This window comes from Lacerta agilis, chromosome 8 (assembly GCF_009819535.1).
Source record: "Lacerta agilis isolate rLacAgi1 chromosome 8, rLacAgi1.pri, whole genome shotgun sequence".
Taxonomy (NCBI): domain Eukaryota; kingdom Metazoa; phylum Chordata; class Lepidosauria; order Squamata; family Lacertidae; genus Lacerta; species Lacerta agilis.
Window position 1 is genome coordinate 3,851,815 of NC_046319.1, and position 25,876 is coordinate 3,877,690.

The 25,876-nt window shown below is 45.9% G+C and overlaps 1 protein-coding gene across 2 annotated transcripts in view; it reads left to right on the plus strand.

Moving 5' to 3' along the window:
* The window catches only part of TET3 (tet methylcytosine dioxygenase 3), a 93,078-nt gene that overhangs the window by 16,531 nt on the left and 50,671 nt on the right, over positions 1-25,876 (plus strand). Inside the window, exon 2 of one of the 2 annotated variants that reach the window (XM_033159092.1) lies at positions 8,379-8,435. The exons of the other annotated variant lie outside the window; for it this stretch is intronic. Within the exon in view, the coding sequence (XP_033014983.1) occupies positions 8,379-8,435 (57 nt within the window). The remainder of the gene's footprint in view (positions 1-8,378; positions 8,436-25,876) is intronic. 2 annotated transcript variants of the gene reach the window in all.

Genomic DNA, 25,876 nt, shown 5'->3' on the forward strand with positions numbered 1-25,876 from the left:
TCAGATGCCTGTGGGAAGCTGCAAACAGAACCTGAGCACAACAGGACCTCTCCCCTCCTGGGGATCCCAGCAATTGCATACCCTCCAACATTTCTCCGATGAAAACAGGGGTGTCCTATTTAATAATAACAGTAACAGTAACAGTAACAATGCCCTGCCCATCTGATTGGGTTGCCCCAGCTCCTCTGGGCAGCTTCCAATGTATATAAAAACAGAATAAAACATTAAACATTAAAAAAGCTCCCCTATATGCAGGGCTGCCTTCAGATGTCTTCTAGAGGTTGTATAGTTTCTTGTCTCCTTGGCTCAGGGGGGCCAGATAATACCATACCCTCCAACATTTCTCCAATGAAAATAGGGGCACCCTAAGGAAAAGTGGGGAATTCTGGGATCCAGTCAGAAACCAGGTTGGCTTCTGCAAATCCGGGTCTGTCCCTGGACAACAGGGACATTGGGAGGGTCTGCAACTGGTATTCAGAAGCATTGCTGCTTCTGTCTGTGGGGGCAGAGCATAACCTCCATCCTGCTTGTGGAGTTCCTATTAGGGCACCTGGTTGGCCACTGTGAGAAATGGTGGATGCTAGACTGGATGGAGCACTGGTTTGATTCATCAGGGCTCTTACGTTAGCCATAGGCATCACCATGAGTTGGATGAAATTGTAACAGAAAGCCAACTTTGTTCCAAAATTGTTGCTCTCTCTTTTGGAGTGACTGCGTAACCTTCTGGTTATATCTGCTCCTTAGTCTTAAAACTGCTGGGTTAGATGCCAGCCTTGACACATTGGTAACAGCTGTGATTTACGTTCGTGACTGGACTTAACTTTCAGGGGTCCATTTCCTTTTCCTTTTTTAGTCCATGCCTGCAGAAGAGTTCCTTGTAACTCAAAAAGTCACTTCTATCATTTTATCATCACAGTGCTTGCTCTGTGTTTTTTCTTCTGCTGGACGTTGGGGCTATAAAGGGTGGGTTTTAGCAGAGCTCTTTCAGTGGGGCTGTCACGGGTGTTGTTTAAATGCAAGGGGAGGAGAGAGACAGTGTTTCTGTAGCGAATAGGGGTGATTTTCAGCTGCTTGTGTGTTAGAGGCAGGCAGGGGCCATGGACCTCTGCAAAGGAAAAGAGGAATGGGTTTCTCCCCCCCCACCCCGCCTGTTTTGTTCTAGAGGTCACTATTGATTAGAGGGGAAAAGGTGAATGACCATGGCTTTTATTTATTACAAAAGATCACAGTGGGGGATCTTCGCTGCAAGAAGCAAGTACTCACTGACCCATGAAAACCTGTCTTCTCCCCACACCCTTCCCCTTTTTACTGCAGTGAGACTTTCTCATTTAAGCGTCAGCTGCTGTCCACATTGAGGTGCTGGTTAATGACCAAGCGGCCACTCAGCCCCAAAGCGACTTCATTGCTTTTCAGGTGATGGCAGTTGGGTCAGTGGTAAAGCCTATGTCTGGAACAGGATGTATGAGCCATTAGTGTTGAGTTCTTTGCTTTTGGTGGGTACAGTTGCTCTGAAGTTTGGTTGTTTGTGTGCTTTTGAAACTTACCCAGTTTATTGTACAGACAGTAACTGAGATCATAGAATTGCAGAGTCGGGAGAGACTCAAAGGGTGATTTAGTCCAAACCCCTGCAGTGCAAAAGTGGTTGAAGCCTCTCTCCCCAGTGAAAAATTGTTCTTAAGCTAGTTTTGATTCATTTCCTCAAAATTCCACCCCAGATAGCAGAGCTATAATTGCGCTGGGAACTTTCCACCAGTGGTTAAGTTCACTTTTAGAGTAATAGTAATTTTCACACTTTCTCTTAGCAATGGAGTGTTAAGTGCTTCACATTATATCTCTGTCAGTGGAAGGTTAAGGCAGCCTTTCCTAACCTGGTGCCTTCCAGATGTTTCTGACTACAAGAGCTGTGCTCACTGAGACTGATGAAAGTTATGTGGTCATATCCATACCATATATTTAAAACACTCTTAAAACACCATAATAGTTATGGCGTCCTCTAATTTATTTATTTGTTGCATTTATATGCCATCTTTTCCTCCGTGCAGATCAAGGTGGCTTACATGGTTCTCTTCCTCCCCACAACAACCCTGCGAGGTGGGTTAGGCTGAGAGTGAGCGACTGGCCCAACATCACTCAGTGAACTTTGTGGCCAAGTGGGGATTTAAACCCTGGTCTCCCAGGTCTTAGTCCAACCCTCTAACCATTATGCCACACTGTTGGTTAAGGGTGGTGACCTCACAGAGCTCTGACATCCCCAACAAGCTACATTTCCAAAGAATCTCCATGGCTGGTAAGAGTACTTTAGACGTGTGGTGTTGCTGTGACTATATTCCAAAACATCTGCAGGACACCAAGCTGGAAAAGGAGAGGCTAAGGATGGCAGAGGAGTGTGAAAGCTATAGGATTCCTCATTGACCAGCTTGATACCTGCTGGCTTTCCTGCTGGTGAAAATTGCTCTTGAACAGGCTTGCAAATGTGTCCTTTGCCCGGAGGAAGTTTTTGCTCCTTCCACACAAGTAGATAGAGGTGCTTCATGATTTCTTTTTTTCTTGCTTATCGGCCTTAGATGGCTAACAAAGAACCAATATCTAAAGAAGTATCTGAAGAAGTGTGCATGCACACGAAAGCTCATACCAAGAACAAACACAGTTGGTGTCTAAGGTGCTACTGAAAAGAATTTTCTATTTTGAAAGAACCAATATGTTCTGGTGATTAAGAGTGATTAAGATCAGGCCTGGGGAAACCCTGATTGAAATCCTGATGGCACTTGGCTGCATGATCCCTCTCATCCTTACCTGCCTCAAAAGGTTGTTGTGAAGATAAAATGGTGGCAACCACATATACTGCCCAGTCTTCCACAATCCCTCTGGAAGGGATGTCATGATGGAAGATCTCTGTGATGAGCAGAGCCTCTACCTCCTCTCCTGCTTAGAGGCAGGGTGGGGGCAGAGGCAGCTGCATTGAGCTTATGCATGTTCAAAAGTTGGACACAGCTGCAGGGAGGAAACTCTACCCACCTCTTCAGCTTCCAGCTGGGGCTTCCAATTTTTCCACCACCTAGAAGAGCCTAACCCGGAGGCAGGGATAGTCCTCAACATTGGCTCCCAGTACGTTTCCGAGCACAATTCAAAGTGTTGGTGCTGACCTTTAAAGCCCTAAACGGCCTCGGTCCTGTATACCTGAAGGAGCGTCTCCACCCCCATCATTCAGCCCGGACACTGAGATCCAGCGCCGAGGGCCTTCTGTTGGTTCCCTCACTGCGAGAAGCAAAACTACAGGGAACCAGGCAGAGGGCCTTCTCGGTAGTGGCGCCCGCCCTGTGGAACGCCCTCCCATCAGAAGTCAAGGGTATAAACAACTACCTGACATTCAGAAAATACCTGAAGGCAGCCCTGTTTAGGGAAGTTTTTAAACTGTGATATTTTAAATGTATTTTAATGTTTGGTGGAAGCCACCCAGAGTGGCTGGGGAGACCCAGCCAGATGGGCGGGGTACAAATAATAAATTATTATTATTATTGTTATTAGACTCCTGAGGAGAAGTCTGGAGCTCTTCACTTGCACAGTGAGTGGCAGAGATACATTGCTCCCTAGCACCAAAACAAGGCAGAGTTGCAGGGTGGAAGGGGGAGTGGGCAGGTCCCTAAAGTGTGCAGGACTTTGAAGACCCTGTGGTGTCTGGTTCTGCTTGGAATATAAGCATAAGTGGGCCAGTTACCTTTTTCTGTGAGCTCGACTGCCCTAAGTAGCAATCTGCAATTGTTTCAGACCCAGGTTCAATGGCACCCAGTTATGTTGTGTGTGGGGTTTTTTTTTACCCCATGTGTCAGTCTTTCTCCTTCCTTTATAAGACTCCAATACCTTGCAATAATAACTTACAGTTGTTCATGCTGCTACCCAGGGCTGTGCTTCATTTAATCACAAAGGAAAAAAGAAAATCTGAACTTTGCAACCTGTATGCATTAAGCAGCTTTACCCATATTATCTTAGCTGGCATAAAGCATTCTCCTCCTGCTGGGCATGCAGAGAGCAGTGGACAGGGGTGCAGGGCATCAGGCAGGCTCACGACCTTCTGCTTGCTGGAGCTTCTTTAGCTTTGGAAGTTTCATTCGGCAACATTTCCAGTGCGCTCTGATCTCCAGTGTTTTCAGCATCACTGATGTCTCTTCCCTCAGAGACTCACAGTGGCTTCTTCCCTGGAGGCAGCTTTATCAACTGGGGTTGGCAGTGTGTAGTGTGCGCTTGCTTCCATGCGGGCTCATGTATTGTGTGAATATGGGCTGGCCTTGCCCACTTTTGCTTTGGCCACACCCACTGCTGGCATGCAACCCTTGGAGGCCTCCAGCTGAAAAGGCTAGCCACCCCCTTGCACAGCACCTGTAGTCATGAGTTGCATTCAGCCTCTGGCATGCACAAACAGGTCTGGCAACCAGTTCACTTGCATCTGCTGATTCCAGAAATGTGCTGGATTGTGGTAGAGTGAATTCTTTTCATGTAGGCAGCTGATTTCAATCTGGGACGGATTTCTACAGATGATGGGACAAGTCTGTGCAGATCTTGTAGAGCAGAATGTGACTGGGCATGCAGCTTTCTCTTTAAGAGCACATTTCCATGTATTTTGCATGTCTGCATGAACGTGCTTGGCTATCTGAGATGTTCCTATGCATGAGGAATAAGCTATGAAGGTTGATTGTGCAAATGTGTTTTGGAGCTGGGTTTCACCCTTTTGTGTCTGCTGTGTTCCTGTAGGGCCCTCTGTTGCAATAAGGGACACACCTTTTTTCTTGTTTGAATGAGATAACAAAGACCATTCTGAGAGGAATGATATTAGTCCTGCAAACATTGCCTGCAAACTGTGACCCATCAGCCCAAGTATGACATAGTCTTATAATGGGATTGCTTAGTTAGTAGAGCATGGACTCTTAATCTCAGGGTTGTGGGTTCAAGCCTCACATTGGGTAAAAGATTCATGCATTGCAGGGGGTTGGACTAGATGACCTTTGGGATTCCTTCCAGCTCTATAATTCTGTGATTCTATGATACTATGAAGACTCACATTCTAAACACACCCTGCCACCTAGATCAAGTTTATAACCTTATACTTTCAGCAGACTCTTGAGTAGCAAAAGCTTTGTTGGATTGCTCAGTTTCAAGTTGGATGTGAGGAATTGCATATTAGAAAGCCTACCTGTCAGGGGGAAAAAATCTGTTGCGAACTAGAAGAGCCCTGCTGAATTGGACCAAACATCCACCAAGTTCAGCATTTGGATTACAGCAAGGGTTGGTTAGTGACACGCCTCTTGAAACTCACAAGTGGGCCAAAAAAGGTCTTCCCCTGTTGTTCGTTTTCATCCAGCATCTGGCATTCCCAGATGTACTGTCTCTGTCTCAAGCAGCTACCCCCAGTCAGCGGCCCTCCAGATGTTGTCAGCCTCAAACAATGGAGCTGTAGGATGTTGGAACTACAGTAATAGGAGTTGTAGTACAAAACATCAGGAAGGCACCAGGCTGGAGACTGTGGATGTAAAGGCTGTCATGGAAGGCTGATAATCATGGATAGCCCTCTCCATGATGTTTTCTACCCCTCCCCATTTTAAAAACCACCTAAGTTGGCTATAAGGGACATGGGTGGCACTGTGGTCTAAACCACAGAGCCTAGGGTTTGCCAATCAGAAGGTCAGCGGTTTGAATCCCTGTGATGGGGTGAGCGCCCGTTGCTCGGTCCCTGCTCCTGCCAACCTAGCAGTTCAAAAGCACGTCAAAGTGCAAGTAGATAAATAGGTACCACTCCGGCGGGAAGGTAAACGGCTTTTCCGTGCACTGCTCTGGTTTGCCAGAAGCGGCTTAGTCATGCTGGCCACATGACCCGGAAGCTGTACGTCGGCTCCCTCGGCCAGTAAAGCGAGATGAGCACCGCAATCCCAGAGTCATCTGCGACAGGACCTAATGGTCAGCAGTCCCTTTACCTTTAAGCTGGCTATGTGTTTTCTTCATTGTTGGGTGACCTTGGATCAATCTCTGGCTCTCAGCCTAACCTGCCTCAGGGTTGTTGTTAGAATACAATGGGAAGGACCAAGCACACCGCCTTGAGCTCTTTGGAGGAAAGGTGAGATATAAATGTAATAACAATAAAAAAGAATATCTGAAAGCATAGTTGTGAAAGAACCTAGCAACCATCATTTTATGGTAGCAGAGTGCTTCCTTTAATCTGAACCTGATGATAAGAAAATGATTGCGTTAGAGTGAGGGGTTCCTTGCAGGCTGCTTTGGAGCAAGGGCGGTTTCCCAGGCAAGTGTGGAGGAGAATTGATACATAAAATACTGACCTGCAGTGTGGGGAATATAAAGGGTGACCTACCTGGACCATAAAGAAGGCTGATCGCCGAAGAATTGATGCTTTTGAATTATGGTGCTGGAGGAGACTCTTGAGAGTCCCATGGACTGCAAGAAGATCAAACCTATCCATTCTCAAAGAAATCAGCCCTGAGTGCTCTTTAGAAGGACAGATCCTGAAGTTGAGGCTCCAGTACTTTGGCCACCTCATGAGAAGAGAAGACTCCCTGGAAAAGACCCTGATGCTGGGAAAGATGGAGGGCACAAGGAGAAGGGGACGACAGAGGATGAGATGGTTGGACAGTGTTCTCGAAGCTACCAACATGAGTTTGGCCAAACTGCGAGAGGCAGTGAAGGATAGGCGTGCCTGGCGTGCTCTGGTCCATGGGGTCACGAAGAGTCGGACACAACTGAACGACTGAACAACAACAACAACAAACCTGACCAGGAAGCTGAATCGCTCAGAACACTAAAAAATGCAGAGCATTGCTAGAAAAGATTTGGGATCTTTGCTGTAATGGCAAAATCTTATTACGTGTTATTTGTGAGCAAAAGAAAAAAACAAAAAACCACCAGAAATAAAATTGGAAGCCATTTGTTGAACACTGTGACTGGGCGAGGGGGGAAATACATTGTTTCCCCAGTCAAAGGGTGGCTTTGTAATGTTTCAGGTGTGGATTTGAATCCTGATCTCCCAGGTTCCAGTCCAGCACTCTAACCACTGCACCACACTGTTTCTCATGATTACATGCATTGCGTGGTTCCTAAAGAGTTCTAATAGGAACAATTACTGATTAATAAGTCTTTGAACTTTATATCTTTTGAATTTTTTTCTTTGTATGTGGCTTGTTTGTGGGTGCATTTTTCAATCTGTTATTAAAATTTTCGTACTGTTGTAATATTAAAAACTGTGGTGGTGGGGGACACCAGAAAGATGCACAGCATTATTTGCTTTGTGCAGAGCCACACATGGCTGTGGTGCCCTTGCCAGGCGTTCATGGCATTCTTGGAGATGCCTGCCTTACTTCTTGCCAAACTGGCCCTGGCAGGCGCAGTTCCTCCTCCGCAAGATCAGCCCACGTGAGTGAATGGCCTCATCCTTGCTCTGGACTTCCTCCTTCGAGAGCTGCTTCCCTGAGTAACATGCAGGGGAAGCAGCAGACTCCCATCTCCATCCCCGGTGAACAGATCTTGGCCGGAGTGGCACTGGGTCAGTAGAGCAGTGGTGACAGCTGTGGCGTGACTCTCCTCGTCCTTCTCTTTGCTTTGGACTGCTGCCTCTGTGAGGCAGGTGAGAGCTCTGGGGAGGCAGCTGCAAAGCCCTGCCCACCCTCACCGCCCTCCTGCTCTGGCTGCTGCTGCTGCTGGGAGGGTTGGGTTTCCCCCTCCCCTCCCCTCGTCCTGCCCCTCCTCCTGTGAGGCAAGCAGGCAGGCAGGCAGGCAGGCAGGCAGGCGGAAGCCTGGGCATGCATGTCACGTCCACCCTGCTTGTTTCGTGGGGAGGGGGGAAGAGAGCTGGGAGCTCGGCAGTATGATAATGACTCTAGCGTCTGGCAGGAGAAAAGCCCCCGACTGCACCAGGGTGTCTGTAACGCTGCTTCAAGGAGAATGAGGCAAGATGGCTGCTTGGTAGCGATGGAGGAGGCTTGCTGGGGCTGAAGGAAGGCTGGCTTTTGGGGGGGAGCGGGGAGGCGAACTGGCTGTGAGGCAGCAAAGGGAAGCGGGCCAGCAGAGTGGGAAGCTGCAGAAGGAAGGTTTTGGGCAAGGTAACAAATGGATTCCTTTCTTATGTTTATGTTCAAAGACCTTTTAAAAAAAAATGCAAGCCTCCCGCACCATCCCCTTCCTCCTCCTCCTCCTCCTGAGAGGATTATTATAAATGGAGGATGAACATTTAAATGACCCACCACAGGCCTGGCAAATTAAAGCTCTCTTGCATCTTGCTGGACACCTCGTTGTTGTTGTTGTTTTGCTTCGGCTGCTTTCTAAAATTTCGTTTTGATAGTTGTTTTCTTTCTTTCTTTTTATTTTAAAAAATTCCTCTGCAGGTGGAAATAAAGGACAATAAAGACACCAGCACACGGGGTGGAAAGCCAGCAGTGGAGGTAATGTTTCTTTGTATACTTTTATAAAGAGAAAAGCACTGAAGGGGGATTTGGAAGTGAAGTACGGCCAACTGTGAAAGATGATTGTTTTTTGTGTGTGTGTGTGTGTGTGTGTGTGTGTAATATTGCACTAAAACACACACACACACACACACACACCTCCTGGTTGTCAGTTTCTGAGGCTTGCTTCTCAGCCACAGTTGGTGTGTATGTGTTGGTTTTCTTGGAGTTTCTTTGCACCCAAAGAGCATCAAAACGGTGCCCCAGATTTATGACAGGCAAGCCATGATTTCTCTCTCTCTCCCTGTTCCCCAGATCTCTGTATAAGCTTGTAAAATTATCAAAGGAGACGAGACTATTTGAAACAGGTGTGACATCATCCTGATGTAACCATGGTGACTGTCTTAACCTTTCTGTGATGTGGCTTGAAGTGACCGCTTGGTAGTGATGGTGCAAAACAGGAACTTTCCCTCTCCTAATTTTGGGGAGGTATCAAAAAGGGGGAAAGCGGGTGAGCAGTTTGATCATTTGCTTGTTCAGGACAAGGGCAGTTTCTGCCTCCTGTTATGCTGATCTTTGCGAAGAGCAACTTGACAACTGAAGAGCTTATTTTCCATGCGCCCCCAACAGAATCTGGTCTCGTGGGCTGTTCCAGATCTGAGAGCTGCTTCGTGGGAAAATCCCTAAGAGGAGGCAGTTATGGTGATGATGAAACACCAAGCTCAGCATTGCAGCTTGTGGCGGTTGGGTGTTCTTGGTAGATATGAGAGGGAGGGTAAAGTGAGGTGGAGAGGCTAACTTTTCTGTCTGGTCTGATAGAAGGTCACACAGCCATCCTAAGATTTGGCAAAGAGTTGCCGTCCTACAAAACGCAGGCGATCTGTGGGTTGCATTGCTCTATTTCCTCTTATCCAAGGTTTTGTCCTTTCCCTGGCTGTCCTTACACTACATACCCAGGTTCCTCTTGAGTTTGGCTTATTAAATTTCCTAGACACTTTATTCTAGAGAAAGGCTTACAATTTAAATATGCAAAGGTTAGAAACAAAACAGTATGGCCAAATTCCCAGGACTTACTTAATATTTTCTTATGAAACAATATGAATCTGCCTTTCATTGGCCACTTATTGCCAGCTGCTAGGCTGGTATTCTGAAAATACTGGAAATTTCTGGAGGGAACAGCAATAACCACATGGTACTGTATAAGGGAGTCTGCCAGTTAGCACTTGCGAAAAATATCTGACTAAAAAGTTAAAATTAGTGAGGGGTTTGAAACAAAAGGACATATTTTCAATGGGTTGGTGCACCTTTACTAAAGAAAACATGCTGGAGCCTCCTTCACACTGGTTGGTATAACTTTAAGCTATAATCTGTTCTGATATAATGGGCACTGATCTCAGAGTACTCTGTAACCATTTATCCTGGGGCACTTTGGGGAGGTGGTGATGGTTCTGTTCTTATATTGCTCTTTGTTGACCAGTAACGCGGGTGGCGCTGTGGTCTAAACCACAGAGTCTAGGGCTTGCTGGTCAGAAGGTCGGCAGTTCGAATCCCCACAATGGGGTGAGCTCCCGTTGCTCAGTCCATGCTCCTGCCAACCTAGCAGTTCGAAAGCACGTCAAGGTGCAAGTAGATAAATAGGTACGGCTCCGGCGGGAAGGTAAACGGCATTTCCGTGCGCTGCTGTGGTTCGCCAGAAGCAGCTTAGTCATGCTGGCCACATGACCCAGAAGCTGTACGCCGGCTCCCTCGACCAGTAACGTGAGATGAGCGCCGCAACCCCAGAGTCGGACACAACTGGACCTAATGGTCAGGGGTCCCTTTACCTTTACCTTTTAACGTAAGAAAAAATGTAATCACCTCATTTGCTGAGGATGAAAAGGTAAAATAGAGCTGTGTGTTGTCTGTGCACTGATGACGGAGCATTCCAAGCCTCTTGATGACCCCACTCAATGGTTTCATGCAGATGTTAAATAACATGGAGAAGATCATACTGGGGAATTGGTGGGGCTGAGCAATATCCCCTCAGCACTACCAGCTGGAGCTACCCATTCAAGTAGGAGTAGGACCAGTGCAAAGCAGTGTCCACACCCCCAACTTTTATAGTCCCTGCTGAAGGATATAATGGTTGGTGGTATGGAAAGCTGCTGACAGATCAAGGAGAACCGACAGGGTCAGATTCCCCCACCCCTCTCCTGGTACAAGGTGGCCAAAGCAGTCACTATGCCAGAACTAGGCTTCTTCCCCAATTGAAATGGCTCCAGAAAATTGGCTGCTTCAAGGAAGGGGGAATTTGCCTGTGTCCTAAAGTTGTTAAAGTCTTCCAGGTCTAGGGAGGGTATCACTGCCTCTTTTAGGAAGCCTAGGAAGGAGACATTGAGCCATCACCACCTGGCTGGATTTTAATGAGCCACAAGACACAAGGATCCAATACACAAGTAATTGCATGAACAAGAATTGCACTTTGTCCTTGGGCTTCACTAGCAGAAATTCAAGTAAAACCAGAGAGGAGATTCTTCTCTAGATCTCATGCTTGCTGTAATAGTGGGATCCAATCCCTAGTACATGCAAGCAGTTTTATCCTCGAAATATTTTACAGATATGGTACAGTGGGCACTATTCAGCCTCCTCTGAGCTCCAAACTACCTGGAAAAGTTCAAGCTGGATGGCATAAAGAGGATGCAATGGAGGTGGAAAAGAGGGTTTTTATCCATCACCTCCCTTGCCTACTTAATGGGCATGAAATGTGAACACATACCAGTATTTGGTTGTCTTCACTGGGATTCCCCCCCCCCACCTGAGCTCAATCTGTCTCCCAGCCTGGTTCAAAGACCAAAGAGCTTTCTGAGCTCTGCCAGACAAGGAAGCCTTCTCAGGAGCAATTGTGTCAGCTGCTGCTCAGCTCTCTCTCTCTCTGCATTCCACGTTTCAACCAGGACTTCAACTGGAGTGCCAGCATTATCTGCTGGAATAGCTCGTAGGGCCCTCTGGAAAGCCATATCTTCTCTTGGAAGCACATAACCGCGCTCCTGCCAAATGGGACCACCAACTTCTCAGATAGCAGATTATCCTTGGAACTGCAACATCTGAAAAAGGGAGGGAGGAGAGAACCTTTCAAGAAAGATGTTAACAGGGTAGTCCTTGTGACACCCCCCCTTGGGTGAACTCCCCCTTGCCACCCCTTTTGATATTGCCAGTGCCCATGTTGGCCAGAAACACTGCCTCCCATAAGGTAAAGGACATTGCCCCCCCCCCTGCTGGCAATGTTCCTCTAGTGTCCTCCTCACCTTCAAGGTGCAACATGGCAGAGCAGGGCCAGATGGGGAAAAAAACACTCCTGCCCTGCAGATTGTCCTGCTGCTGCTGCTCCTGCTTGCGTGATGCACATCCTGGGGGCTTGGCGCCCAGTGCGGGTGGGAGGCAGCCGCAATGGCACCCCACGAGGATCGTGCTGCCGGGGGCGGTGCGCTCCCCCCCCCGCACTCCTCTTCCTCCGCCAGTGCTCCTCTTACCAGCCTGTTGAGGCCTCTCCATAGGTATTTTCATTAGGAGATTCTCATGAATCTGTTCCAGGCATGCTGGAGCAAATCATAAGACTCTCAACTACTCAAAAGAACTTTCGCCTGGACCTATTACCTAGACTCTCCTTCTTGATTAACTTGTTCCTACAGATGATTCTCAAACTGGTCTTTATATCTGCATGTGACCCTTCGGTCGTGACTCACTTCTTTGAGCAATTGATGCACACTGTTACGCTATGGATCTGTTGCTTTTGTTACTGTATCCTATATTTTGTACTGTGCAACAATTTGTTTTAAAATAGTAATTTTAAAAGAAAAAAAGTAGTCTGATCATATAACACCTGACTGCTGTACATTTCCTGGCACAATTCAAGTGCTGTTCTAACCTATAAAGCCTTCAAGCTTGGTACCCCAATGCTCGACAGAACAACACTTCTAAAGGGTCCAGAATCTACAGTAAGGCACTGCCCTTTAGAACCAATTAAAACCTCGCAGAATAGCAAGCGGATATTCAGCTTACTCAGAACTCTTCATCAGTTAGGATGTTAAACAAAACAGGAAGCCAACATGAGGAGGGGCCTTCTCTGCAGTGGCTCCCCGTCTGTGGAATGCTCTCTCCATGGAAGTTCGCCTGGCGCCTTCATTATACACCTAAAGCTGCTAGGCAAAAACGTTCCTTTTTAACCAAGTCTTTGATTGATTTGATTGACATCCTATGCCCTTTTAAAATGTGGTTCTTTTGGGGGGGCATGTTATTGGGTGGGTGTTATTTTGATTATATATTTTGTGGTTTTATATTTTGATTTTGTTCTGTGAATCACCTCCGGGTATAGGGTGGTATATAAATTTAGCAGTAATAATAATAATAATAATAATAGTGGTGAGGAGGAAGAAGCTGCGAGTGGTGTTGAAATTGGAATGCAAGGGGAGTTTTGCAGATGTTATTGAATCAGGTGCTCAAGGTGTGAGGCAGATTGTAAGAAACAAGCTACTGCTGTTGTGTTTCCTCATTTTTGAGAATATATAAATTACAGTTTTTACTCAGGTCTAGTTCAGGCCCTAATCACCCTAATTGGGTTCCTTTGGAAGGCAGAGTGGAAAAAAAGGAAAGGGCAGTATAGTTGTCTTCATATTAGCAAATCTGGATATTAGTTTTTAGCTGCTGTGCTATGTAGAAAATCAGATAGGAACGACATTCTGGAACATTGCCTAATGGGTGGAGAACATCCAACATTAACTCCCATCTTCAGGTGGTAGACTACCATTTTCTTGTGGTTTCAGGATCCCTCTCATGCATGTCATATAACACTCACAGCTTTTCTCTTTCCTTTCTCCATTTTATAGCGGAATAACTCAAGGGTTTGCTCACAATTATGTGATATTTTAATTGGTCCTTATTAAACTCAACATCCCTATTGTGGATTTTGAGTATTTCTTTGCCGCTTTAAAATTTCATTATCTGATTGTTATTCTGTGTTTTCAGATTACATCCATATATGTAGGGGTTTGGGAGGGAGGCCAATGGAAAGAATTTTGGAAACACAAAGATCTTTGTATGGTAGGAAAAGCTAAGAAATAGAGAACTGTGATTCCTGTTAGCTTGTGGAATCTGGCAGCTTGGGGACTTCCAATGTTTTCTGCACTGGAGCACAGTAGAGTTGAAGACATTCCCCTTTCCTCCTCCTATCTGCTGCCCATCAGTCGGAGGCAGCACCTCTTAAGTATAGTAGCAGTGCCAGGGCCTTTTTCACTGGAGCTCAGTTCTGGCACCTCTCAGGTGGGCTCCTTTGCTATTATAAGAGAATAAGGGCGGTGTTCATGGTGAGTTCCGGCACCCCTTTTTCTATAAAAAAAAATAGCACTGTGTAGTACTGAGAAATTCCATCCATGTGTGGCAGGACCTCAGAATGCTCCCTTTGTGCATTCTGAGCTTGGCTTTGTATAATTAATGTTCGTGGGGTGGGATTCAAAGTTTGTCTATTTGGTATTCCTCTGAACTTTTTTTTTTTTTAATGAAGTATCCTATATCTTACTCCAGCATGTTTGAATGCGGCATTTCAAAGTTAGCTGAAACCTAAGTAATACCACTTAGCATTTTTTAGAGTGCATTTCAAAAGTCCAAAGTGAAACACATACAGTATAGTCTCAGCCTGGTGGGCAGGCCAAGCTCTTTACTGCCACATCCTAGGCTGGTGGGTAGTAGAGTTAGTTGATAAATATGTGGGTGAGGTGAAATTTGGAATAGGAGAATTTTCCATTCTTCCTAGTGGCAATAATAATAATAATAATAATTTATTATTTATACCCCACCCATCTGGCTGGGTTTCCCCAGCCACTCTGGGGGGCTTTCAACCAAATATTAAAAACACAATAAAATATCAAACATTAAAAACTTCCCTAAACAGGGTCACCTTCCATTGTCTTTTAAAAGTAAAATAGTTGCTCATTGCATTGACATTTGCTGGGAGGGCGTTCCACAGGGCAGGCATCACCACCGAGAAGGCCCTCTGCCTGGTTCCCTGTAACCTCACTTTTCGCAGCGAGGGAACTGCCAGAAGGCCCTCGGCGCTGGACCTCAGTGTCCGGGCTGGATGATGGGGGTGGAGATGCTCCTTCAGGTATACTGGGCCGAGGCCATTTAGGGCTTTAAAGGTCAGCACCAAAACTTTGAATTGTGCTCGGAAACGTATTGGGAGCCAATGAAGATCTTTCAGGACTGGTGTTATATGGTCTTGGCGGCCGCTCCCAGTCTAGCTGCCACATTCTGGATTAATTGCAGTTTCCAAGTCACCTTCAAAGGTAGCCCCACGTAGAGCACATTGCAGTAGTCCAAGCAGGAGATAACATTTGCTTCTGCTTCTCTTACATTGTCCTGTGGAAGCAACAAGTGCCCCTCCCTTTTTGCAGCAGGAATGAGTCCAAAACATTGAAAGACATTCACGAACTGTTGCAGTTAAAACCTGAATTTACGTTGATACATACCTGCCTTATGCTTGGAGATCTATACACTGTAAGGCTCCCTTCTTCAAGAAGCTCAATGCAAGCATAGCAGTGCAATTTGTGTAAAATATTGCTATATTAGTCACAAACATGATAATGACCACCTGCAGTTGTTCAGTAAAGCATGCAGTTATAACCTGAAAAAGACAGTTCTCCTATGCAGTCTTATGCTCTGATCTGGGCATCAGAGTTCCAGAAGGATATTGACAAGCTGGAATGTGTGCAGAGGAGGGTGACCAAGATAATCAAGGGTCTGGAAATTTATGAGGAACAGTTGAAAGAGTTGGGTATGTTTAGCCTGGTAAAGAGGAGACTGAGAGGATATATGATAGCTATCTTCACATATCTAAAGGTCTGTATTATGGAACGTTTTCTCCTGCTTGAGAGGGTACGACCTGAACCAGCGGAGTCAAATGGTAAGAAAGGAGATTTCAACTAAACCAGAGTTCCCCAAACTTGGCCCTCCAGATGTTTTGAGACTACAATTCCCATCATCCCTGACCACTGGTCCTGCTAGCTAGGGATCATGGGAGTTGCAGGCCAAAAACATCTGGAGGGCCAAGGTTGAGGAAGCCTGAACTAAACGTTAGAAGGAAATTTCTGACGGCAAGAGCTGTTCTACACTTCTATTATTCTATGATCCTATGATAAGTGCATGAAATAGTCCTGATCAATAGAGTACTGGCAATTGATGTTTAAATACAATGACTTTGAGATTCCATGTATGTTGATTTCTAATTGCTTTGGTAGGGCTGGACAATATCTGGTTTTCAACACAGCAATAGATCTCTAGCAAAACATTGCAATTTAGTGATATATCATGATGTCTGAAACATTGAACTACGCCCTGAGACCTCTGGGTATAGGGCAGTATATAAATTCAATAATTAATTGTCATCGTCATCAGGTGAAGGAACATCCATGGGGGTTGGGGTAGGGTGAAAGAGCAGTGCGGGTGGAGAGTGTGTGAAGGAGCAGTCTTTGGAGATTGCACAGGTGTGTGTATGTGTGGGGGGGAGATCAGGTGTGCCTGGTGGGCAAAGGAACATGGAGATTGGGCAGGAGGGGGCATGAAGATCAGGCATTTGGTAAGTCAAGGACACACAGACAGAAGGGAGCAAGGGAGGAAAGAGGCTGGAATAACACAGGGCTACTTACTTTGTGGCATCTCAGTAACTCAGCATCGGCAGTGGCTTCAAGAAACTGTGATTTCTGCCAGCTGCTTCCAAGCAAACACACATTGCATGCACACACAAGCTGTGATCCGCGATGTATTTCCACATCAGTTATTTTCAAACGGTTATCATGATGTGGTCTAGAAACCGGTATTGGACGATCAGTATCAATATATTTGCCAGCCCTATGCTTGGGTAAAACTTTTTTCAGTTGGGTTCCAATTCTGCCTGCCATCACGTGTGGTGATCCAGATGTGTTTCCTTCTTCTGAAACTTCCACCACCAAGAATAGGAATCTTCCTTGTTCTGAGTCAGAACGTTGAACACTGACCGGCAGCGATTTTCCCGGGTTTCCCTACCTAGAGATGCTGGGGATTGAATCTGGACCTTTTGCATGCACAGCAGATGCTCTACCACTGAGTTAGGACCCTTCTCTGAAAGAATATATTCATCTGTTAGGTCTGGATTAAAAGACCCCTTTCTGAGACCTGTTTCCTTGCTGTAGCTCAGTGGATATTTATAGCCCCATACCTGTAACATTGCATGTTGGACTGTTTCCCCCCCAATGCTCTTGTGAAAGGGGACCATAATACTCAGTGCAGTGTCTTGTGCTAAGCCAAGGTTCTGCTGCTCATGATCGAGGACTTGGGTGCCTCTTATGAGCCAAGCATTTTCTGGGATGTAGCAAGAGGTCCTGGAACTTTCAGAGGTTTTGCTTGTGCTCCTAAAATATATAATTGCCCCAAGCAACTGTTCAGGTTGCTTGTGTAATTGGGTCAGTCCAGGAGAAAATACTCTAAATTTATATGTTTGACAAATTATTTTCAGTTGTTTATTTGCAGTTGTCAGGAAGCAAAACACAAAGTGGGCCAAGAAAGACCAAGCAGTGTAAGGGTGTAGCTGAAAATTGCTGGTTCCACAGGACTGAACACCTTGGGCCCCCTGTGTCTGTATTGTAATGCCGTAAGCCTGGATTTTCAGATGTTGATGAAGGCTGTGGTCTTTGATTGGCTGAGGTGCGAGGGTGTTACAGAGGGGCAAGGAAGGCAGAGGAATGTCTCTTTGCCACTGGCAGTCTCCCTTGCATCTCGCTTTGTGGATACTTGACTCCCATGCAATTTAGCTTAATGAGTGAGATAGGAGGTAAAGGTGACTCCTTCACTTTGCTGTCAGGAGAGGTCTTAATTGTGATTTCTTTGCTGATGTGTGGAGGCAGCAATAATCTAGACTCAGACGGTGTCCTCCTACTCATTCATCTTTGACTCCTAAAATACTTGTTGTGTTGCAAGGTCACAAACTGAGCTGGAGGCATGATTATAGATGAAGCTGCCTTACCTAGTTGGACCATTGGTCAGTACAGCCCAGGTTTCCCTCTCTGATAATGGCTCTGAAGGTCCAGGTAGGGTCCTTTTGCAGCCATTGCCTCCTGAGACCCCTTTAACGGGATTAGATGCTGGAAATGAAATCTGTGAACTGGTGCCTACAGATCCTGTGCTTCTGCACTGAGCTATAGATCCTCTCCGACTCAGACTACAACTCCTATGATCTCTGATCATTGACCATGCTGACTGGGGATGATGGGAGTTGGAGTCCAACAACATCTGCTGAGACACTAGGCTGGGGAAAGTTGCTCTGGTGTGCAGTGTCACACAAAGACAAGGAGCTGGTGCAGGATGAAGCAGAGATGCTGGAAGCCAAAAAGACATCAAATGCTCTTATAAGTCCAGGTGCTGCTGTTAGGAGGAGAGGCAGTGGGTGTGTGCTCAAAAGATCAAAGGCTTGTTTTAAGTTGCAAAAGACCTTTAATTCTTCAGGAACCATCCCATCGTGCAATCCAGCTCAAAGCAAGTTATGTACACTGCAGCAAAGAAGTAATAATCTCTGAAGGGCCAACTATCAAGAGTTTCTCATCAAGGACAAATATAAGTGAAACAAGTCAGGGGCGGAGAGGAGAGAGAGAGAGAGAAAGAAAGAAAGAAAGAAAGAAAGAAAGAAAGAAAGAAAGAAAGAAAGAAAGAAAAGATAAGAGATGCATCCTCTTGTCTCCTGGAGCTAGACCCAAGGCCTGTTAAATATGTGTATGTATGTACTTTTATAATCAGGGCTTTGTGGGTGCTGAAGCTCTGGCTCAGAAGGGAGTACAATATTAATACTGAGCACAGAAAATGGCTTCTTGAAAACCTCAGTCCCGCCCCCTTCTTAAAAAAAAACCCACAAATTGCAAAGCATGTCTTCTGAACCAAGTTTGTGGACCATGACTTCCGGCGGCGACGCCATCGCCGGGTGGTCGAAGGCTGCTTCGGGTCCGAAGCGCCTTGTCCATCCCGGGGGTTAGGAGCCGCGCTACCGCAGCGCGCGGCTCCGGTTGGGGTGCGGGAAGAGCGTCCCGCACCCTGGGCTCCCCGGCTGCGCCCGCGGAGGCTCTGAACCCTTCCCTTGCCCCCCCTGTAAAGGGGGAGTGGGGGTGAAGGGCAAACGGAGCCGGGCTTCGGGGACATGCCCCAACCGGGATGCAAATGCGGCGACAGAGCCCGCGGTGAGCGTCCAAGTTCTACCTGTGAAGAATGGAGCTAAAAGAACCCGGTGGTCGTGAGTAAAGAATTTGATTAGAAATCGTGCTTTTGGAACGATCCGGGGGGAAGGAGAATGGCAGCCTGCCCTCCCTCCCTTCGAGCTCAAGAATCTAACCAGTTTGACCGATTGCTGCTACAGAACTGGTTACAATGTATTTAAAATTGACACAGGAGACTGGCAAACTTTTCTTTTGGGAAGCCAACTAGAGGAAAATATCTCCTTTTAAAGTTGCGGTATTTGCGCTCCAGTTCAGGAAAATGGCGACGAACAAAGAGGGGAGTAGAAATATGATACCCACTTCCTCCTCCTCTGCCAGTATGCTGGGTTTCGTCCTTGAACTGGCACTGAACTCTGGACTAACGGACGAACAGAGACTCACTGCCTTGAAGGTGGAACTGCTTTATAGAAAAGTCAAAGTCTTGTGTGGGGGTCTGAAATGGAACCAATTGCCCACAGAGGAGGCTTACAAAACTTTTGATACTTTGGAAGAAAGCCTTGCCAAAGAGTTGAGAGGATGGATGCAAAGATGGAGTGAAATGAATGAGCTACTTCGGAGAAGAAATTCGCTTTTTGGGGGTGGCAGCCCCAAGGCGACGTTAAGATTTCGTATATCCAGTCCCCGAGGTGTGAGCTCGGGGGCCAGGGACAGAGAATTAAGGTATGTACAAGAAGAAAAGGAATGTTACAAAGAACCGAAGAAGCTGAGAGATGATGAGATGGACACCTCTGAACTCGCGGCAAGGAGAGGTTTGGACTGTGCCTGGATCTGTGGACGCTTGGAGAGGGAAGAGATATGGAAGTTCAGTGCTGATGCCATTAGGAGAAGAATAATGGACAGAGGGGGTGTGGGGTGAAGCATTAAGTAAAACTTTATGCAGCCTGATATGGTAAATTGAAATCGGAGGGTGAATACTGTCAACAACTTTTTGTTATATTTCTTATTTGAACATGAAAGGAGATATTTCAAGTTTTTATGTTACTAGCAGCAACCTTAAGGATAGAAGAGATAGATTAGATGTGAATGATTTGAGAAGATTTATGAGGTGGACTATAAGCAAAGTGAATTTAAGTGGATTAAGTTTATGGATTTAGAAGATTAAATGGTGAGGTATTATTATGATGATGCATTTTTAGCAACTGTTGAAGATATAATTGAATGTAATTATACAATTGTAGTTAATGTTTTTTTTTTTGTAGGAGAAATGGTTATTAAATAGACTAAGGATACAAACTCGAAGGTGAAAAGGCAGGGGAAGTCAAAAGTCAAGATATGGAATTAGAAATTTTTTTTTTTTTAGAAAGATGCAATAAGAAAGCTTGACATTGTTTGTATTTGTTTTATTTGTTCTGCATTTGTTTATTGTAGGTGTGGGTGTGGGTATATGTTTGTTATAGAAAAATGCCAATAAATTCTTACAAGTTTGTGGACCATACGTGGTGGGATGTCGGAAGCTACCTAGGGTGTGTGTGTGTTTTACAGGAGCAATGAATTCCAGTGGGGGTGGGGAGGTGTACTGTTAGTGCCTGATGAAGACACTCCAGGCATTTCTCATTGCAAGTAGACCAGGATAAACTATGCAGAACAAGACATATATATTAACTTTAATTTACAAAGCTGATCCAGGTCGCAGAATCCTGCATTTCATATAATTGTGGAGTTGGAAGGAATCCAAAGGGTCATCTAGTCTAACCCCCTGCAATGAAGGAATCTCAGCCAATTTCCTGGTATAGGATTTTGGTTTTCATATTTTTAAGTACACATAGTTCATTGTTGGGCAGCAGCATTTCCTTATCTCATATGTATCCTCTCAGCAACCCCATGTGGTAGGTCACTAGCATAATTCTTGTTTTATTTCTGTGGAGAAACAGGCTAATTTGCTGGAAATGAAGAAGTCCAGAGCAAATCTGGAGTTTTTCTTTTTTAAATATAGGATCCCCGACAATTAAGTCCAGTTGCGGATGACTCTGGGGTTGCGGTGCTCATCTCGCTCTATAGGCCAAGGGAGCCGACATTTCTCCGCAGACAGTTTTTCCGGGTCATGTGTCCAGCATGACTAAGCCGCTTCTGGAGAACCAGAGCAGCGCATGGAAATGCTGTTTAGCTTCCCGCTGGAGCGGTACCTATTTATCTACTTGCACTTTGACGTCCTTTCGAACTGCTAGGTTGGCAGGAGATAGGACCAAGTAACGGGAGCTCACCCCGTTGTGGGGATTCGAACCGCTTATCATAGGAGGATGAAATTGCACATGTATAATGATACATCTCTCCATAGGCAGCGTAGTAATTTGTAGCTCTGAACTCCTAACAGTTTCTCTGTTACGCGTGCTAACGTGCAGTAATGTCTGCATGTCATGCTGTGGTCATCAGGTTCTTGTACTTGAAAGGGCGCACACCACGGAAGACGTCCGATGAGATGAAAGGGACTTATGGGGAGGATGCCCCATCATATAACGTAGTCAAGCACTGGCATCGTCAGTTCAAGTGTGGTCGGATTTTGGTGGAATGGCTCCCATTCCTGGGCGACCACAGTCCTGCATTGATGAAGACACCATCCGGCAAGTGGAGGCTGCCATTTTGGAGGATTGTCACATAACCGTTCGCCAACTAGCTGCAGATGTCAAGATCAGTGTGGGCTCTGTAGAAAAAATAACCCATGTAAAAGGCGAAAGATTTATATGATCTGGCGAGAAACCAGAGTATGTTTTGGGATGGCTTAGATCAGGCATAGGCAAACTCGGCCCTCCAGATGTTTTGGGACTACAACTCCCATCATCCCTAGCTAACAGGACCAGTGGTCTGGGATTATGGGAGTTGTAGTCCCAAAACATATGGAGGGCTGAGTTTGCCTATGCCTGATCTAAGCCATTCAGTGCTCTCTCTCCCCCCCCACCCCAGCACACATGTTCCAAAATTCTCTATACCTGTAAACCTAACCTGCTTATCTTTTGTTGTATTTGTGCCTCTACTGGAAGACAAATGATGATAATATTTAGCATTTATAGAACTCACTTCTAGTGGTTAAAGCACGTTACATATCATCATTGGCTTCTCCTATGTATGCCCCTGGGTAAAGTGTTACAATACGCAACATCAATAATTTATTGCTCTGCCGAGCCACAGCTTGAATTTGCCTTTCTTTATCCATGGGATAACTATTTCATTAAAGGCAAAATCAAGAGAGGAAGGAAGGTGCCTTTTTAAAACGGGAGAAACTTTCAGCTTCTGCCTTGGCATTCTCTCCCACATTGGTTTTCTAAGGCCACAAATCTGGTCAAATCTGCAGAAACGCTTTGGGTAATGGGTGTGCCTCATTTTAGAGTGTTTGGGTCATTTGAAAGAGTATCCCTTCTCCTCCTCCTCCTCCTCCTCTTCCGCACCTGCCTGGAGATGAGGCCTTATGCAGTGGTGGTTGGCAGTCAAAACTACCAATTGGTTCTTGCCGCAGTCTGCTTGCCTGCCTGCCTGCCTGCCAGCACGTGGCTTTTAGGTTTACAAACATTGCAGGCTGTGTGTACACCTCCCTGTGAGTCAGCAAACCTCAGCATGGTCCTAGGGCTTGCAGATTGTGGATGAGAAGCTGGAAGACAAGGGAGAGCAGCATTTTCTTGCTTCTTGGACCCAATCCCTGAAATAATGGTGGCACCAAAACCTATCTTGCTCTAAGCTGGTTCTTTTCCTTTTCCTTTTCCTTTTCCTTTCCTATCCTATTGATTCATTTGGCTACTTGGGAGAAGCAGCAGGAAACCTGTGCAAGTCATGGTGCTGCCAGAAAGTGTATGGGATTCTCCTTCTGCCTAAGTGATTTGTGGAAGCAGACCTCTCACCCATCACCTCCACTTGCCTGCATGTAGAAAACTATTTAAGTGCCTGCTTTTTGCAAATTTAATCTTAGGTTTCGGAACGGCACACTGGGAATAGAAAATATGAGGACTTAGCGCTGGACCAACCGTTATTGCTACATAATGGGGGAAATACATTTTCATGTTCATCCTGCTGTTTGTGTTTTTTAAAAAACAAATTTTCATAAAAGCATTTTGGAAGATGGAAGTGTGTGCTTTTGGGGGGGGCATCGGCAGGGATTTAATTACTTTGGCTATTTTAAAATTTATTTTGTTGCTTTTAGATTGACTGGAAAAGGGAGCCGAGAGATTGGGGGACAAAGAAGCGGAAGGAGGAAAATGCTTCATATCACATGAAAATAATGATGCACGGCCAATTCTGGCAAGCAAGGCTACCTAGTAAATTGTGTCCTCTAGAGCCAACTAATTTAGAAAAGAGGGTGGGCAGGAGATACCACCACAATCAAAACACACCAGTTATTTGAAGGGGAGGTGTGGGGTGGGTGAGTGAGTGTTGCATTGGTTCAGCTTCAGTATGTCAGCTGCAGCAAGTAGAGCTCTCTCCTCCCCCTTCCTCGCTGCTGCATTTGAAGAGCGCCTTTTCCACAAGGGCTATTTTTAGCCGCCCGTCTCCAGGCATTAATGGCAAAAAGAGTGACGCCAAGATTTCCCCTGCAGCTCACGTTTGATCCTCTGACACTGGGGAGGGGAAGATGAGAGGAGGGTTGTGAAAACTAGATTTGGGGTTTAGCCAGAGATCCTTTTTTATCTAAATAATGCGCCAATATATATCTCCCTGCCCCCTCTCTCTCTGTGTTGCCTGATCTGCTGGAAGGGAAGAATATATCCCTTCCTTAATGGAAACAACATGACTATTGAGACGCAGAGGAATTTCTCTGGCATCCATTTCTTGGAGGCTTCTTAGCCGCATTAATTCTTGAAGCACACTGAATGCATGTTGTTTGATTTACAGCTGTGTTCAGATTTTGGGAGCTTTTCTGTAGTGGGGGCAGCTTTATTTTGAGGCAAGGGGAGGAAACTATCAGAGGTGCTGGGTTTTGGAAGTCATGGACATAGACAGGACTGTTAACTGTGCCAGAACACAGAAGTGCTCCTTTCAGTGGGGCTTGCAGAGGGGCTCTTTCTCCTAACTGATTTGTGCCTTGTGTTCATTAGTTGAGGGGAGGTGTCACTTGAATTGGCTAGCTTGGGTACCAAAACCAGGCTGAACCTGTCCTTACACCAGGAACGCAGTGTGTTTCTGAAATACATGCAAATTAAAACTTGGGTGAGTTGTTGGCAAAGGTCTAGAGACCTTTTGTGAAATATGTGGTCTTTCCTAGAAGCCTGGAATTTGAGGTGCTCTTTAGATTAATTCAATAGACCCATTTTGCTTAGGTCTGCCTTCATGGGTGTAGGCAAGGGGGGCAGGAGAGGGCAGCTGCCCCCCCAAAATCAATACAAATCTGACGTTCTGCCCCCCTAACAGAAGCCTACCCCCCCAGCAAATATCCTGGCTTTGCCCATATCAGCCTTCCTCAGCCTTGTGGCTTCCAGATGTTTTGCATTACATCTTCCATCAGCCCCTGCCAGCAGTGCCTAGATCATGTTGAAAAAGCACTTTAAAAAAGCAGGGGGCGGGCTTTTTAGCAGCTGTATGTATAGCAGAGGCCCACCAATATCGTTGAAACAACCACCATTGCATGGTGTCAGCCCATTAAAAGTTTCCCTTCCCTTCCAGTTTGATATCAAGCAGTGCCTTGAGACCAAGTTGTTGTGATCTAGTAAATGCATCCAATTCATGTGACCTTAAATATGATTCACATCATAGGACACACTTGAAAAATGGAGTGGAGAAAGTTAACAGGTCTCACTTGAAACAACTTGCCCTAAGACAACCTTTGCTAACCTGGTGCCCTCTAGATGTTTTGGACTACAATTCCCATCAGGCCCAGCCACCCTGGGCATGCTCCCACCAGACACAATACCACATGTTGTGCTTACTGGGGCTGGTGGGTATTGCTGTCCAAACATATGGATGGGGGAGGCTGGCTTAGATAGTTACATAGCTTTTACATAGCGCTTGTCCATGTTGCATTACGTTTACTCAGTGCCAGAAGTAGTGTCCCAGGCCAGTATTTTGGGTAGGGTTAACCAGAAGCATGTTTGTTGCTTCTGGCTATGATGTCAAGTGGCAACCTGTGTGTGCCAATGGGCTCTTGCAGATCTGTTGACCCTCATAAACTGCTGCATTGTCCCAGCCATGTGATTTTCATGTGCACATATCCGATTGCTGTTCACCAAGGTGAGAGCGGTGAAGTGGAGTTCCTGTATGTGTGAACCAGTTGAAGATGAGTAAGCAGCAAAAGATGTCAAGATTCCTTTTGCCTTCTCCGTAGCCATGAAATGGTAAATGGAAGTTCAGCGAGCACTGTTCCTATGATGTGACATGTGCCTCTCCAAATTCTTGGAAGAAGGCTAATCTATAAAGGCGGGCCAATTAAACTACAGTAGTTGAGAGAATGCCTCAACTTCTGTACTTCTGCAAAGATATATATATGCTTGATTCAGGAGCAAATCTTGTAGTGGGGAGGGGGAAGGGGGAAATGTCTCATTGGGAAGTGGATTCTGACATTCAACCCTGGTAGGAACACACACGAGCGAATTGTGTCAGGAGCCCATTTAAGTGAGATGTTCTCAGGTGTGCACTCCCATGCAAGTCAGACTCAAAGACAACCTGAGCATTGCAAATTTTTGCATTGGTACTGGCCCAAGAGTGCTGCCCAAGAGTGCTGCCCCATCTGGGAGAGCCCCTCAACTTTAAATTATGGGGTTTGTACATGGTTTTGGAAGTCCTTTGACCTCTTTTTAAAAGTTTCTTATTTGTAGAAGACAGGAAAGCATTTTGGGGCTCTGCTCCTGAAGGCCCAGGTAGAATTTTATAACTTAGGAGTGTAGATACACAGACTTACATGGCTTGAATGGCAAGTCTGCTGTGAATCACTTTCTAGCTACAGCTTTCTCAGAGAAGACAACTGTCAGGCAAAGTGCTCTTCCTGTTTCCAATAGAAGCCGGCTGTGAAGAGTACTAATTGGCTGTCCCTTGTGATAGTCATACAGTCCCTTCCCCCTTCCTTTCCTGGAGCTGTGTTTCAAGTAGCGGGGAAACTGGCTTTAGAAAAAGGGTGGGTTAGAAAGTGCCACCTACACTGGATGAGTATGCCAGGCATCTCACTCTGGGGGGCAGGGAAGGGAGAGGGGATTCCAAAAGCCTCTCTGGAGTAGCTGGATTTGGAACCGGGGTTGTGCCGTTGTGTGTGTCTGGGGTGATGGG